The sequence below is a fragment of the Xyrauchen texanus genome, chromosome 37 (genome assembly GCF_025860055.1).
Source record: "Xyrauchen texanus isolate HMW12.3.18 chromosome 37, RBS_HiC_50CHRs, whole genome shotgun sequence".
NCBI classification, from domain to species: Eukaryota; Metazoa; Chordata; class Actinopteri; order Cypriniformes; family Catostomidae; genus Xyrauchen; species Xyrauchen texanus.
Window position 1 is genome coordinate 20,435,636 of NC_068312.1, and position 18,188 is coordinate 20,453,823.

The 18,188-nt window shown below is 44.6% G+C and overlaps 1 protein-coding gene across 2 annotated transcripts in view; it reads right to left on the minus strand.

The window, feature by feature from the left end:
• Positions 1-18,188, minus strand: part of LOC127630454 (glutamate receptor ionotropic, delta-2-like) — a 560,225-nt gene that overhangs the window by 107,458 nt on the left and 434,579 nt on the right. For both annotated transcript variants that reach the window (XM_052107985.1, XM_052107986.1), the window contains exon 10: positions 10,301-10,498. In XM_052107985.1, coding sequence (XP_051963945.1) covers positions 10,301-10,498 — 198 coding nt within the window. The remainder of the gene's footprint in view (positions 1-10,300; positions 10,499-18,188) is intronic.

Sequence of the window (18,188 nt, forward strand, 5' to 3'; positions counted from 1 at the left end):
GGACATGACAGAGCAATTCAAACTGTGCAAACAAATTAAAAAAGAGCAAACAAGAGCAGCATTTCAATGAACATTAAAGGAACTTGTATGACTTTCTTCTGCAGAAATCAAATAAAGATTTTTTTGATGGAGATCTGATGTTTCTATCCATACAATTCAAGTCAATGGGGTACAACCCTTTCAAGCTCAAAAAGAGACATAAATGCAACATAAAGGTAATCCATACAGCTCGAATAGTACAATCCATGTCTTCTGAAGCAATACAACCAGTTTTGGTTGAGAACAGACAGGGGTCTGAACTGCTTGAAGCAAGGCCGTAACCATGTCTTGAACTTTTTTAAGTTTAATTTATTTTAAGGACAAGACAAACAACGAGTCTGCATCGCATGCAATTTGTCTGTTTCAGTCATCTTTTATTTCTTTTTTGTGAGTGTCGCTGACAGAGACAGCTTGCAGGTCCCCAATCCTCTTGATGGGAGCGAGCGTGATTAGGAGGGCCGTCTTCAAGTAGAGGGCTCTGAACTTGACTGATTCTAGCGGCTCGAAGGGGGTCTCTGAATGCCTGAAAGGAACACAGAGAGATCCCATGAGGGGAACAGGCATGGCCTGGGAGGGTTCGGCCTCCGGGAGCCTCTAAGGAACCTGATGATCAGATCTGATGATGCTTCCCTAGGGCCTTACTTTCCACTGCGTCATAGTGAGCCAATATGGTGCTACTTAAACCTTCAAAATGGAGGGGGACAGTGTCCCCTCCAGCCTTTCCTGCAGGAATGAGAGCACTGACCCGACTGCACATCTCTGCGGGTCTTCGGATCTGGAAGAATGGCAATTTGCGAACAAGCGCCACTTCAGGGTATAAAGTGCCCTGGTAGAGGGAGCTCTGGCTTTGTTGATCGTGTCTATGACAGCAGGTGGTAGGCAACTCAGATCTTCCGCATCCCGTCCAGTGGCCAGACGTGGATGTTCCAGAAGTCTGGGTGCAGATGCCAGAAGGTACCCCGTTCCTGAGAAAGAAGGTCCTTCCTCAGGGGAATTCACCAGGGAGGGGCTGTCACAAGGAGCATGAGATCCGAGAGCCACAAGCTAGACTATTTTTTTTTTTTTTTGGGGTTGGAGGTGCCGGAATACCATGGCGAGTTGCCGGAACATCATTCTGGATGTTCCGCTCCAATTTAACCCCTGAGAACAGACAAATTGTGAGTCTATTCTCACAATAAATGTTGTCCTTTTTGGAGCTTTAAATTGTGGACCCCACTGACTTGCATTGTATGGACAAATATTCTCCCTATATCCATCAAAATATCTTAATTTGTGTTCCACAGAAGAAAGAAAATCATACGAGTTTGAGATGGCATAAAGTTGAGTAAATGATGACAGAATTATAATTTCTGGGTGAACTATTCCTTTAACACTCTTTAACACTATTGAGATATTTGGTAGTATAAGGCAAGATAAATGCAATCCAAACTGGGGCGGCTGTGGCTCAGTTGGTAGAGTGGATCAGCTGCCAATCGCAAGGTTGGTGATTCGATTCCTGGCCCACACAACTTCACATGCTCCACAAGTGTTCTTGGGCAAGACATTGAACCCCAAGTTGCTCCCAATGGCAGGCTAGCGCCTTGCTTGGCAGCTCTGCCACCATTGGTGTATGAGTGTGTGTGTGTGTGTGTGTGTGAATGGGTGATTGGGAAACAGTGTAAAGCACTTTGGTAACCTCTAAGGTTAAAAAAGCGCTATATAAGTGCAGACCATTTACCAAACTTAGCCAATACAAGGTGGAAGGTTTGAGACTAGGGGCTCTATTTTCATGAGCATGCAATGTGTGATTTTTTTATCTGTTGGTATTTGATGGAGACTGTGATGCCATGTGTCCAAACTAAATATCCAGGACCTCTTACAAAAAAGCCCCTCAACATTAAAGATCTAGCACCACATTTAACCATGGGCATTGGGTACTTCTTCATCTCTGTGTGAGCCAAACCCATTGTGGCAGGGCGGAGGGCGGGGCAGGGTCGTGACCCGGTCCGTATTAGGCTAATTATGCATCCATGAGGGTTAAAGGCTGACTGCAGGGGTTCGTGTGGGAGAGAGAGATCGTTTAAGGACATGTCCGTCATGTGTGTGTTTGTGTCTTCTCGAACAGGTCGAGGCCCTGCCACACCCATCTCTGGTGTTTGCTGTCAAAAAGCTATTTTTTGTTTCATCTAACCATAGAACACGGTCACATTTAAAATTCTTGTAGTGTCTGGCAAACTGAAGACACTTGAGTTTGTTGTTGGATGAGAGCAGAGGCTTTTTTTCTTGAAACCCTCCCAAACAACTGTGGTGATGTAGGTGATGTCTGATACTTTTATTTTTTTAGACTTTCTGACCCCAAGACCCAACTAATTTCAGCAATTCTCCAGCTGTGTTCCTTGGGAGATTCTTTGAACCCTCCTCCTCACTGTACGTGGAGACAATATAGACACATCCTTTTCCAGGCCGATTCTTAAGATCTCCATTTGATTGGAAGTTGTTAATTATTACACTGATGGTGGAAATGGGCATTTTCAATGCTTTGGATATTTTCTTATAGCCACTTCCAATTTTGTAAAGCTCAACAACCTTTTGCCACACAACAAAACTATTTTCTTTATTGTAATCCGCTGTGATTGATGATTAAGGGAATTTGGCTTGTGTGTTACCTCATATTTATACCTCTGGGAAACAGAAAGTCATGTTCCTAGTCACCCAGGTGCACTAAAAAATTTAAAATATGAAGGGAAATATACTTCAGATATATTTTACTCATAAGAATTTCTAGGGGTGCCAATACTTGTGACCAACATGTTTTGGAGAAAAGATATTTATTTAATAATGAGATATTTCCCCTCTTTCTATTGTTCTACTTCAATTAAAGGTTCGATTTTTGTCCATTTTTTAAATGAAAGATCAAAAGGATAAACAGTGCAGATTTTTTTCACACCCTTCTTTGATTGTATTTACCATGAGTGCCAATATTTTTACTGTACCACTACTGCATATAGGGCTTTCTGACACTACACTCAAAGCGCTTTACATAGTGAACAGGGGATCCTACTGGATGATGTGACTGCAGCCATAGTGTGCCAGTACACTCAACATGCACCAGCTGTTAGAAGAAAGTAAAGGGATACAGCCAATGGGGATTAATGGGAGGTCGTGATTGATAAGGACCAATAGGGGAATTTGGCCAGGACACCATGGTTACCACCTCAACTCTTTAACATGAAGTGTCCTGGAATTTTTTATGACCACTGAGAGTTATGACCTCATTTTGATGTCTCATCTGAAAGACGGTGCTTTTTTACAGTAAAGTATCCCTGTCACTATACTGGCAGGGATACCTCTTTTGGCAGCAACCAAGTTGAAGATGGAGAGGGTAAAATTTGGTATGATTTTTTTGACCACTTCTTATTTTGATTATATTTTCATTTAGTTTGAAATGTAATTTGAATTTAGAAATATTTTGGTTTAATTTTTTTAAATCAAAATCAACCGGTAGAAGTAATGTGCGTTCCTATAAAATCACTGTTAATACTACTCATGATTTGTCTGTCAGATGAATAATCCCTATAATTGAATGGGGCATAAATCCAAATCCTGACAAGAACCATATTTTCCAAGCATATAAAATCAGCATGTCACTAGAAATGTGCCTGACACAGTTTATCCACAAAATAACCGAAGTACATATGTCTTATAATTCACTGGAAACAGTCAATTTACACTACCAATTTCAAAAAATGTGCCCCTTTTGTTTATATTGCTGGTGCTTGAGAGGAAATGCATATTAGCGCTTTGCACACACTTGCGCCTAGACTTGGTGCATACTTGCATGAAAATACCAAAACTTCATGGCCATGCCACTTGACTGTGCACTTATAACTTGTGTTTTTAAGCAGCACTCATAAAATAGAGCCCTAGGTCTCGATGATATATTGAATATTCTGAATATAGTCACAATGATTTTGCTGCTAATATAAAAACAAGCAACATCATAAACATCACAATTATGTTAATATAATGTTTATTGGGCCATTACATTTTCTAAAGAGAGTGTCATTTGATTAGTAATCCCTCCCTTTCATGTAACGTGCAAGCATGAGAGGATTAAAACAGATTTAGCTTAAATGAGTCATAATATATATTTGCATTATTTATTTTATCCACTGTGGCAGGGTGGAGGGTGGGGCTGGGTCGTGATACTACACACCTGGTCCCGTATTAGGCTAATTATGCCTCCGTGAGGTTTAAAGGCTGACTGCAGAGGGCCGTGCGGGAGAGAGAGATCGTTAGCGGACATGTCCGTCATGTGTGTTTATGTTGTCTTTTAAGTTTATCATTAAACTATTATTTATATTGAAAAGCCGGTTCTCGCCTCCTCCTTTCCATTGATCCCTTTACAGTGGTGCCGAAGCCCGGGAAGGAGGAGGGATACGCCGTAGTAGAGTTCTCGCCACTACCGTCCACCCCAACGGAGCAGCCGCGGCCACCTGCCAGGGGACGAGGAGCCCAGCCGCCTGAACGAGGACGATGGCTGCCGACCGCGAGGGGAGAAAGGGCTCCTAGCCGACCGCCTGGAGCAGTCAGGGCCGCTGCCAGGGGCGCAGGAGTCGCCTACCGGCCGCTGAAACGAGGCGGGGTTTAAGACCGCCGACCGCGAGCGGGGAGGGGCTCACTGGTGACCGCCTGGAGTGAGAGGACCGCTGCCAGGGGCGGGGGAGACCCCTTCTGTTCCCCGAGAACACGGCGGGGCATTCCGTCCGCCAGGGGCTGGAGGACTGCCTCGGATCCGCCCGGAGAGGCGCGGCTGTCATCCGATAAAGGGTGGAGGAGTGGCCGAGGAACAAGCTGCGGCGTATCGGAGAACTGGCGAGTAAGAGTTTTTTTTTTTTTTTTTCATCTCTCTCTCCTCTCTCTCTCTCACTGTCGCTCTGCGTTGGCCTTTATCCTCTTTTAAATTTTACAGTTTTTTGGGGGGTACTACACTGTTACAGGAAGTACCCCCCCATTTTAATTATTTCTGTTTCCCTCCCCTTGTCCCCTCCCTCGTCCAGGTAGATGGGGATGACCTGCAGGCAGACAGTGCGGAAGGCGCACCGGGGGTTCCCCAGCCTGAGAGAACGAGGGAGGAATGTGGCAGGGTGGAGGGCGGGCCGGGTCGTGATACTACACACCTGGTCCCGTATTAGGCTAATTATGCATCCGTGAGGTTTAAAGGCTGACTGCAGAGGGCCGTGCGGGAGAGAGAGATCGTTAGCGGACATGTCCGTCATGTGTGTTTATGTTGTCTTTTAAGTTTATCATTAAACTATTATATTGAAAAGCCGGTTCTCGCCTCCTCCTTTCCATTGATCCCTTTTCATCCACCTTGTTTGGTTTTTCAATATTTATTTTTATCATTTATTTTGTTAATTTTTTTTTAAACAGCCAGAATTTAGTTTTTTCATGACCATTTCCCACCCTCTCTTAGAATGACAGTGTATATGTGTGTATATATATATATATATATATATATATATATATATATATATATATATACATACAGGTGAAACTCGAAAAATTTGAATATCGTGCAAAAGTTCATTAATTTCAGTAATTCAACTTAAAAGGTGAAACTAATATATTATATAGACTCATTACAAGCAAAGTAAGATATTTCAAGCCTTTATTTGATATAATTTTGATGATTATGGCTTACAGCTTATGAAAACCCCAAATTCAGTATCTCAGAAAATTTGAATATTACATGAAATCAATAAAAAAAAAGGATTTTAAATACAGAAATGTCGGCCCTCTGAAAAGTATAATCATGCATATGTACTCAGTACTTGGTTTGGGCCCCTTTTGCATTAATTACTGCCTCAATGCGGCAATATAATTTTGATGATTATGGCTTACAGCTTATGAAAACCCCAAATTCAGAATCTCAGAAAATTAGAATATTGTGAAAAGGTTCAGTATTGTAGGCTCAAAGTGTCACACTCTAATCAGCTAAACACCTGCAAAGGGTTCCTGAGCCTTTAAATGGTCTCTCAGTCTGGTTCAGTTGAATTCACAATCATGGGGAAGACTGCTGACCTGACAGTTGTGCAGAAAACCATCATTGACACCCTCCACAAGGAGGGAAAGCCTCAAAAGGTAATTGCAAAAGAAGTTGGATGTTCTCAAAGTGCTGTATCAAAGCACATTAATAGAAAGTTAAGTGGAAGGGAAAAGTGTGGAAGAAAAAGGTGCACAAGCAGCAGGGATGACCGTAGCCTGGAGAGAATTGTCAGGAAAAGGCCATTCAAATGTGTGGGGAGCTTCACAAGGAGTGGACTGAGGCTGGAGTTACTGCATCAAGAGCCACCACACACAGACGGGTCCTGGACATGGGCTTCAAATGTCAAACGTCTTACCTGGGCTAAAGAAAAAGAACTGGTCTGTTGCTCAGTGGTCCAAAGTCCTCTTTTCTGATGAGAGCAAATTTTGCATCTCATTTGGAAACCAAGGTCCCAGAGTCTGGAGGAAGAATGGAGAGGCACACAATCCAAGATGCTTGAAGTCCAGTGTGAAGTTTCCACAGTCTGTGTTGGTTTGGGGAACCATGTCATCGGCTGGTGTTGGTCCACTGTGCTTTATTAAGTCCAGAGTCAACGCAGCCGTCTACCGGGACATTTTAGAGCACTTCATGCTTCCTTCAGCAGACAAGCATTATGGAGATGCTGACTTCATTTTCCAGCAGGACTTGGCACCTGCCCACACTGCCAAAAGTACCAAAACCTGGTTCAATGACCATGGTATTACTGTGCTTGATTGGCCAGCAAACTCGCTTGACCTGAACCCCATAGAGAATCTATGGGGCATTGCTAAGAGAAAGATGAGAGACATGAGACCAAACAATGCAGAAGAGCTGAAGGCCGCTATTGAAGCATCTTGGTCTTCCATAACACCTCAGCAGTGCCACAGGCTGATAGCATCCATGCCACGCCGCACTGAGGAAGTAATTAATGCAAAAGGGGCCCAAACCAAGTACTGAGTACATATGCATGATTATACTTTTCAGAGGGCCGACATTTCTGTATTTAAAATCCTTTTTTTTATTGATTTCATGTAATATTCTAATTTTCTGAGATTCTGAATTTGAGGTTTTCATAAGCTGTAAGCCATAATCATCAAAATTATATCAAATAAAGGCTTGAAATATCTTTGCTTGTAATGAGTCTATATAATATATTAGTTTCACCTTTTAATTTGAATTACTGAAATTAATGAACTTTTGCACGATATTCTAATTTTTCGAGTTTCACCTGTATATATATACACACATATATATATACACATATACATATATATATATATATATATATATATATATATACATATATATACATACACACACACACACACACAACCGGTCAAAAGTTTTGAAACACTAACTCTTTATTATAACTCTTTATAAAAAAAACAATTTCTTCACATTTTTTAATAATTGTAAAGTCAACTATGGAATAACATAAATGGAACTATGGGAATTATGTTGTGACTAAATTAAATCTAAAATAAATCAAAACTGTTTTATATTTTAGCATCTTCAAAGTAGTCACAAAGTAGAATTTACTCTTGTACTCTTGACAATGTCTCCACCAACTTCTTGAGGTATCACCCTGAGATGCTTTTGTAATAGTATTGAAGGAGGTCCCATCTATGTTGAGCACTTATTGCCTGCTTTTCTTTATGATTTGGTCCAAGTTATCAATTTCAAAAACATTTTATTTTTATTACATTTTAGTTTTGTAATGAAATATTTTCTGTCATCTTTTCAGCAAATACAAAATAACTCACTCCTCAACTGTCTACATGTTTACTCCACAACATCCGGTTTCGTGGCACCTAAAAACTCTCTCGCCCCCTTGTTGTTGGAGGTTTGTAACCGCCAACGCAAGAGTGCACATAATGTATGTACAATGGGACCACACTTTGGCCATGCGTTGAAGAAGCACTCGTGTACTTTTTTTTTGTGTATTTGTGTGAGCATGTTTGGGCCCGTAGTCTACTTTGAGTTGTTATGACAGCCAACAACAGCACAAGTTGTAGCATCTTGAGACCAGAAACAGAAAACATGGAATTAGAATATTCATGGCACTGCCCAGTAGTTGCTCAGGAAAACTGTGGATAATTTCTGCTGCCAAATTTGCATATAAGGCTTTTAAATGCTAAACAACATCTAACTGTTATTCTTTCTTTGGCAGTTCTGCAAATCACTGAGACAAGGTGCACACAGTTGCAGAGAGATTAGATGAGACCTATGCAGCCTGAGAGAGTTCCTGTCAAGAGACATTATCATCTGCAGAACAAAAGCAGATCATTATCAGAGGGCGAGAGACACAGTCACCTGTCTGAATTCCATTAACATGTTTGACCACCTTCAGAGATCAGGGACCCCAACACGACCTCAGTGTTTGAGAAGGGTTAGAAGAGCATCCGGCTCCCCAGTCACTTCACAAATTGCCAATCCACACAAGTGATCCTCCGATTGTCCTGCCATAGAAACTTTGCTGTACCACACTATTTGCTTCATTGTAAGAGCCTGAAAAACTTAACTTACAAAATAGAGAGAATCTAAACTGAGAAAAAGAATACACTGATTTAGAGAGCACAGAAAAGATGTAGTCTTGCTATGCTAGTGGTACACCAAAGAAACATTGTCTTAGAAACAAGAGAGTTGAAAAGAGTACTTATGGAAGTCTTTTTCCTAAGTTTAGCTTGCTCTAGGAAACTGGTCTTGGTTGCAAAAATATATTAATGACTTTGTAAATTGGTGCATTAACAAATTACATATCTCAAGTTCTTGTAAGAGGAAAGAAGACATGGACATAATGTAAGCAATATGTCCTGATGTCATCTCAGCCACCCCACACATATATAATTCACAGCTAACTAAATCTGCTAATTTCATGGTCTGCTAAGGAAACAAAATGCTTAAATTAGCATAAATGGTCATTTATGTTGCACAAGTACTACATAGGCATATATATTTGTAATGTAAAGTCTTCCTAGTTCAAAGGCCTGTAACAAGGGAATACTATGTTGTGTGTTAGTGTGCATGTGTGTTTAGGTGTAAATAATGCACTTGTGCATGTACTTGTGACAGTTGCTGTTAACACATTAGTCACTTCCGCTCTAATGCCCTTGCCTGTTATATCCTACCATAAAGCCTGTTTTCAACTACTTTATAAGACTGAACACAATCCAAAACCAGAGAAAAATCGAATACATTTTTACTGAAATACCGAATTTCAATAAAACATCAAAGGTCTGGTGTATCATGAAAGTGTACAGATTTGAAGTTTCTGGAAAATAATGTGCCAACAGAGGCCGCAACAATGGGATTAGAGCTCCTTTATTTTTTCCTTACATTTTGGTCTATCTCTCTGGAAATGAAGATAAGCAGCAGTGTACTGTGAATAATTTCTATTCCCCTGACGAACAGTGGTGAGGAATATTCACAGGACAGAGAGCAGTACAGGTATGGTGGCATGTCATGGAACTGTAAAGAGCTGTGGAATGGAAAGCAGCAGGAGGTTGTGAGTAATGGCCCTGAAAATGTGTCACTGCTGTGAGATTTGCGTTTTGTTTATCTGCCAGCTGACAGCATTTTGGTATGAGGTTTTTCTCATTTACATGTAAGAAATCTGTGCTCCTCTTTATCAAAGTAGTGCAGACTGTTTGGGGATACCAGTGAAAAGCCCAAGATAGTTTAAGGGAAGTAATGAAAAGCTTTCTAGCATTCAGGAGTAATGTATTATGTTACTCATAGCAAAGACAGTGCTGACTGCACTAAAAATACTTCTGCATCATCAAATTGTTTGAAATGCATTCAGCTTTGAATTGGGTGTATTATAACTTAACATATTTTTTAACAAATACTGTATATACAGTATACAGTATACAATTGCCCAAAAATATTTGTATCCCACTTTATATTAATTTCTCTGGATTAGATACAAAAAAATCAAAACAATCGTCATCTGCAAACATTTTCCACTATGTTTGACAAACCAGAAAGTGTCCTAACAGTTGTTAAAATTCAGAAAGTATATCTATTTTTTTATCATTTGAAACCTAAAAAAACATCTTTTTGTGAAATGTTTAGCTGGAGAAGTTTCCTTATTTAATATTAATGCCACTTGTTTCGATATTGTGTTATGTAATGGAAAGATTTCATGCATTCATACACTCACACACTAAAGTGTCCAAACCATTTTTATATAAATGTATAAAAAGTCAATCTTACCTTGAAAACCAGCTCTCCAATTAGACCATTCCAAGTCCCATCTGCCTGCTGGCTGCCATATTTGTGATCAGGAGCCACGTAGATCTCATACTTGAAGCCAAGGTAGTTTGCCAGAGCATCCAGCACATCAATTGAGAAGCCCTGGTACTTCTTGGGCTTCCCAAGTACATTTTCAGAGACCATCACAAAAGGTTCTTCCTGGAAAAAGCAGCAGCACAAAAATGTATTACTAAAGCTTCTAGCTCCAACAAACACAGTTGCAGAGGATTAAGACATTAATAATAAACAGTCCCACGGGATATCCTATGGACATTAAGGTAGGAGAGGGCACAGGTTTAAAATTCAGCAGGGTATTCTAAATACTCTACTAAAAACACAGCTTGATGCTCATGATTCTGAGGGTGGCGGATCCATTCCTGGATCTAAGACGAGAGTCTACCTGAAACAGAAGTATAAGCTACTATAGTGCCTTAGTTAATGCTTATCATTTTATTTTATTTTCAGCAGGAGGCAAAGCTGTTGTATATGGGCTGAGGCTTAATGTCATTTCACTTTAACCTGCCCTTATGATTTGTGGCATAATTCTGAGAAAAGCGGGAGGGAATTAGCACCACGCCATATCCAATCAAGAGTAATATGAGGAAAGTAAATATGCATAGTTTTGTTTTTAGGGCAGCTGAGTGAAATTTTACAAAGAATATATGATATAAGGGTGCTTAAGGGCCCTGGAAGGCCTCACAAAGACTCCGTTTCCACCTAGTAAAAATACCTAGTAAAAAGATGCATTTTTTGATGATCCGACCACATGTGGTCAGCGCTAAATAAAGGTCTAAACTGGGTCTAAAATGTTTTGTATTCGGATCATAAAAGCCACATAAAAATGTGAACATATCACATTTTCTTTTTAAACGGCAGTCCGTCACAGAGGTGGGTAGTAAAGTGCTACATTTACTCCGTTACATTTACTTTTAAGAGTAGGCTTAATCGTGGGCACTTTTCACTCTTGTTGTAAATGTTCTTTTACTTTTTTACAATGGGTTACATTCTTGTCGTTACTTTACTGGTATTAAATAAAAGTGTTAATAAATGCATAGTATATTGGTAATGTTTTTTCAACAGCGGAAAAAAGCTGTGCTTTGTCACTGGAGTTGAGTTCATCACAGAAGCAGCAAGCACTCAAAAACACTTTCCTTCGTCATGCAATACCTTCATTTTACACCAAGACAAGTGGATATTTCAAGATTAGACTTGTTGCGGTGAGATTTGGCGATTGTGATAACATTGTGTCATGGTGATGGTCATTTTCAGGATGATGCTGTAACTATGAGCTCCAATGACCTCCGTTTCTAAGTATACATTATTATACCAGTATTGAAATATATCAGAGCCTACTGTAGAAATCTGTGTTCCCCTTCTGTCGCTCTCTCCACGTTGTGTCGGAGAAGGGACACTAGGGGTCTCTCTTGAGCGCCGATATTCACCTCTGACCTATTGAAAAGGGCCAATGAGAGTTGGCAGTCAGTATTTGCATACCCCGCCCCCGCATACGGGTATTTAAGCGGGCCAAATACGGAAGTTTAGTCAGAAAATTTCTTCGGAGCCGATGGTCTGTCTGCAGTTTGCTGCGAGTTACACACCACATTAAAACGTTCCTGTTTCCTCTGACGATCTGCATGCAGTTGGATCTTGACGGCGCACAACAGCGACTTTCTCCTTTACATTGCACGGCGTGCATTGTTGCCCCTGAGCGCTTCGACAGCACGCACACACACACACACACACACACACACACACACACACACACACACACACACACACACACTGTGTATTAAAAGAGTACATTCCTATTAAAAGAGTAATTTCTCTAAAAGAGCAAAACACAGCGGCGTTGAACGTTCTTTTCAGAAAGCGTCTTTTTCAAGATGCCCTTCCGCCCCTGTGTTGTTCCTGGATGCGGTAGAGTGCTCTCCGCTTCAGACGGCCACAGGCGCTGTCTCGTGTGTTTGGGCCGCGATCACACCGAGAAGGCGTTTGTGGATGGTTCATGTTCTCACTGCGAGAACATGACCATGACCACGTTGCGGTCGCGGCTTGCTTTCAACAGACATTAAAGCAGAGACTCATTTTGAATGGTTGATTCTCACAAACCTGTCAAGGAAATGTTCTGGTCCGATTGTACTTTAAAATCAAAAGAAACACATTTTTAATTTAAAGATTTTTTGCAAATAGAAAATGTAGCCTATTTGTCGTTCTCACGGCAATCTGCTTTCAGATTACGACAGTCCTGGTACACCGGACGTGGCGATCCCGCCTTCCGCCTGCCCATGACTGTCCCCCGGCCGGCCGGTTCAGACGAGTCCAGAGGACGCCAGCATCAGACCTCCTCCTCAGTCACGAACCCGCCCCCTGCCGGGTGCGCAGAGCAAGGTAAGTGCTTTGAGTCTATTCTCAGCACCTCAGCCTCAGGCCGTGACGAAGCCGCCCGACGCTGCATTACCTGTTCCGCCCCGCTGCGAGGCCCCGCCAGGTACGTCCAAAATACTCGTCCCTTTGGTGCCCCTAGCGCAGAGCTGGGAAGCGTGGCTTTCGCTTCCCAACGCATCACGCTGGCTACACCGGACCATTCGACTCGGTTACGCAATTCAGTTTGCCCGGCTCCCGCCCCCCTTCAGGGGCATCCACTTTTCCGCAGTACACGGCAAGCATGCCAGTTCCCTGCGCACGGAAATCGTGACCCTCTTAGCCAAGGGCGCGGTAGAGCCCGTCCCTCCAACCGAAATGAGGAAGGGTTTCTACAGCCCTTACTTCATTGTACCCAAGAAAGGCAGCGGCTTACGACCAATCCTGGACCTGCAAGTTTTCAATCGGGCCTTGTTAAAACTCCCGTTCAAAATGCTCACGCAGAGAAATATTCTGGCTGGCGTTCAGCATCTAGATTGGTTGGCAGCGGTAGACCTGAAGGACGCGTACTTCCACGTCTCAATTCTGCCACGACACCGACCGTTCTTACGGTTCGCGTTCGACGGCCAGGCGTTTCAGTATAAAGTCCTCTTCTTCGGCCTGTCTCTGTCCCCTCGCGCCTACACGAAGTTCGCAGAGGCGGCCCTTGCCCCGCTACGAGTAGCCGGCATCTGCATTCTCAACTACCTCGACGACTGGCTCATCCTAGCACACTCTCGAGAGTTACTATGCACACACAGAGACCAGGTGCTCCGGCACCTCAGCCGCTTGGGGCTTCAGGTCAACTGGGAAAAGAGCAAGCTCACTCCGGTTCAGAGCATCTCTTTTCTCGGGTTGGAGTTAGACTCAGTCACAATGACAGCACGTCTCACGAGCGAGCGTGCTCAGTCGGTGCTGGACTGCCTCGCTTCCTTCAAGCCAGGCACGGTGGTCCCTCTAAAACTTTTCCAGAGGCTCCTGGAGCATATGGCATCCTCCGCGGCGGTCGCGCCGCTGGGGTTGATGCATATGAGACCACTCCAGCACTGGCTCCAGACTCGAGTCCCGAGACAAGCATGGGACTGCGGCACGCATCGGGTAAGGATCACCCCCGCCTGCCTCAAAACACTCCGACCCTGGACAGACCTCTGCTTTTTACGGGCAGGAGTGCCCCTGCAGCAGGTGTCCCGACGCGTTCTGGTGACAACCGACGCCTCCCGGTCCGGGTGGGGTGCCGTGTGCAGCAGGCACGCAGCAGCGGGCCGTTGGAAAGGGGCCCCGCTGCGTTGGCACATCAACTGCCTGGAGTTGCTGACCGTCCTTCTCGCCCTCAGGAAGTTCCTCCGGTTAGTTCGGGACAAACACGTCCTCATGTGATCGGACAGCACCACGGTGGTGGCGTACATAAATCGCCAAGGCGGCGTACGCTCCCGCCACATGTCACAACTCGCCCGTCGTCTCCTCCTATGGACTCAAGTCGCTGCGTGCCACTCACATCCCCGGCAAGCTCAACGTCATAGCGGACGCGCTATCAAGACAACGCCTGCCCGGCGGGGAGTGGAGGCTTCACCCCCAGTCGGTCCAGCTGATTTGGGAACGGTTTGGCAAGGCCCAGGTAGACCTGTTTGCCTCCCAGGAAACCTCCCACTGCCCGCTCTGGTACACCCTAACAGAGGCTCCCCTCGGGACAGACACGCTGGCACACAGCTGGCCCTCGGGGCTGCGCAAGTACGCATTTCCCCCAGTGAGCCTTCTTGCACCAGTGCTGTGCAAGGTCAGGGAGGACGAGGAGCGAGTCATGTTAGTGGCCCCCTACTGGCCCACTCGGACTTGGTTCTCGGAACTCAGACTTCTCGCGACAGCTCCTCCCTGGCAAATTCCCCTGAGAAAGGACCTCCTCTCTCAGGGACGGGGCACGCTCTGGCACCCGTGCCCAGACCTCTGGAACCTCCACGTCTGGTCCCTGGGCGGGATGCGGAAGAGCTAGCTGGCTTACCGGCGACCGTTGTGAATACAATCAACCAAGCCAGAGCCCCCTCTACCAGGCACCTTTACGCCCTAAAGTGGCGCTTGTTCGCAGATTGGTGTTCTTCCCGAACTGAAGACCCACAGAGATGCGCGATCAAGTCAGTGCTCCTGTTCCTACAGGAGAGGCCTATACAGGAGGCTGTCCCCGTCCACCCTCAAGGTGTATGTTGCCGCCATTGCCGCCCACCACGATCCTGTAGATGGCAAGTCTTTGGGTAAGCACGTCCTGATCCTCAGGTTCCTGAGAGGCCCCCAGAGGTTGAATCCCTCCCGGCCAGGCCTAGTTCCCTCCTGGGATCTCTCGGTAGTCTTGGCAGGACTACAGAGACCCCCCTTCGAGCCGCTTGAATCAATTGGACTCAGGGCCCTCTCTCTTAAGACGGCCCTGCTGATCGCACTCGCCTCTATCAAGAGGGTCGGGGACCTGCAAGCGTTCTCTGTCAGCGACACTTGCCTGAAGTTCGGTCCGGCGGATACGTCCATGATCCTAAGACCGTGACCGGGCTATGTGCCCAAGGTTCCTAGCACACCATTCCGAGATCAGGTAGTGAACCTGCAAGCGCTGCCCCGGGAGGAGGCAGACCCAGCCCTTTCATTGCTATGTCCAGTGCGTGCCCTGCGCATTTACCTGGACCGCACACAGAGCACCAGACGCTCTGAGCAGCTCTTTGTCTGCTTTGGGGGACGGCAGAAAGGGAACGCCATCTCCAAACAGAGGCTCGCCCACTGGGTTGTTGACGCCATCACACTGGCTTATCACACCCAGGCCGTGCCCCTACCCTTGCGGGTCCGAGCTCACTCAACAAGGGGTGTTGGGTCCTCGTGGGCACTGGCCAAGGGCACCTCCCTAGCAGACATCTGTAGAGCCGCGGGTTGGGCAACACCCGACACATTCGCAAGGTTTTACAACCTCCGCGTTGAGTCGGTTGCGTCTCGTGTTTTGTCAGGTCCAAGCCCGTAGAGCTTGGTAACATGTAGACTGACCGGCCGGGTGGATCGCTTGCGCCCAGCACCCTTTTCCTGACGTCAAGGTTAAGTAGTGCGCCTTTTTTCCCAGGGCGCCCCACTCCGAGTCGGGACCCTGGTCGATTCCTCCCCAGCCCTCCGGGTCCGTGGTTCAGCGGAGGAACTCGCCGACCCAAGCCACTGCGGGTACCCTGATGGCTACCCTGTACTGGTATAGGTGCTCCACAGGTAAGGCCTCCTGCTCGGACTCCCCCTGTGTGTAATTCCACGGTTCTGTCGCCGTGCTGTAGCAACTCCCCCCTTTCGATGCTGGATCTACCACCGCACCATTCTTTCCACACTAGCCCTAAGACGGCCGTGTGACGTGTCTACCACTTTTCCTCCCCAAGAAAAAGGGCAGGTGTGGTCTCCGCAGGGTCTGGGTAAGATCCCCTTCCCTATATGCGTGTAAGGGCCCTGGCCGTGATTGCTCTATGCGAGAAACATAGAGAGAAAAGAGGCCCAGCCAGGCTAGCCCGTTCCCATGTTGGCAAACATCGCCTTGTTCCCCTCTCAGGGTAACTAGAAGGATCCCGATGTTCTTATGGGGCATTGGGGAAGGGTACGTGCAGCCAGGTACAGACGATGCGCGGCACTGGATGAATCCCTTCCCGCCTCTGTATCGGCAGTTAACGTACACAGTTCAGCACATGGCAAGATTGGAATGGTTGTGTCGCTTCTCCGACACAACGTGGAGAGAGCGACAGAAGGGGAACGTTTGGTTACGTATGTAACCTCCATTCCCCGAGGGAGGGAACGACACGTTGTGTCTTTCCTCCGCCATGTCGCTGAACCGAGCCACTGTAGTGGCCGGACCATTTCCGGCTCCTCAGAAAAATCCTGACTAAACTTCCGTATTTTCCCCGCTTAAATACCCATATGCGGAGACGGGGTATGCAAATACTGACTGCCAACTCTCAATGGCCCTTTTCAATAGGTCAGAGGTGAATATCGGCGCTCAAGAGAGACCCCTAGTGTCGCTTCTCCGACACAACGTCGGGGAACGGAGGTTACATACGTAACCAAACGTTAACATCCACGTTAGGTGTAAATGCCTTTTGCTCTGCGATTGTGAGTGCATAACTTCTAAAGCGCATCTCTTCACAGCAACTTTTGTGTTTGAAAGATGCTTTTTTTAAAGTCCTGCATGGATTCTTAATTAGGTGTTGTTAATTAGATCATTAGTTCTGTACATTAAAGATAAACGCTTATCTCTGTATTTGGAAGCATGTTAGGCTTATTTAAGTTCAGAGCTTGTTCTCAGTAGTCCATGGGTTTTATGACATTACATCGTCACGGCAACGAAGTTTTAAAATTGGAACCTCACTGGAACCAAGATTTGTGCTTTTTTTAAAGAAAAGGAGGGGCAATTCAAAATAAATGTTTGTGGTAATCAACATTATGCCACAAATGCTGTCGATTGAGCTTAACTTGTACTGAATCTAGAATATTCCTTTAACTGGATTGCATTGCATTTTAGAAAGAACGTCATACATGTTTGGAACAACATTAGGGTGAATGATGAAAGAACTTCTAATATTAAATTATTATTATTATTATTATTATGTAATACATGTTAAATGTGAATTATGTCATGGAACATAGGGGAGTAAACGTCCATTGTTACATATGAACGTAACTAGTTACTCGCTACTTGAATATTCTTTTAATTTAATACTTTTTAATCATACTCAAGTAATTAATAACATCATTACTTTTACTTCTACTTGAGCAATTAATTTTAAAAGTAATAGTACTTTTACTTGCATACAGTTTTTGGCTAATTTACCCGCCTCTGGTCCATCCTGATTGTGTCCCGGACAGCAGTGAAGCACCACCCCTCACCTGTCAATCAGCCACTGCGCTAAAACAAGAGTTTAAACTTTGCCGGTTATTAGCAGCTTCAAAAGGAAATAACCATCCGATCTGAATAAAAAAAATTAAAAAGCGGATACAAACACAAACATAAGAAGATCATAAATCTTCTTCAGTGTGTCTGAAATCAACATGCACGGACACTTACGAGAAGCACGAACATCTGAAGCTCCTTCAATACAAGTAATCCACTAAAATAACAGATAATTCTGCTCAAAATGTTGCTTTTATACTTAGATTAAATTTCAGCTGCATCTGGAAGAAATAGCGCACCGTTTTTCACCCTTTTTTGTCTTTTCTGTCTTTGTTGGGGTTTAGTAACATGCAGTAATACACAGACATAGTGACTGATGTATGTAGTCATGAAATAGAGATCCTCCTCTCCAAATCTAATCACAAGTGGACACAAGAGATGCATTTAACATGTAAACAGTGATATGTCTTACCTGAGCACATGTGATCGGATCACTTGAGACGCATCTTAATACCAGGTGTAAACGGTGTGAAAGGCTAAATGTTTGAACTGAGGCAGGAGTGAAAC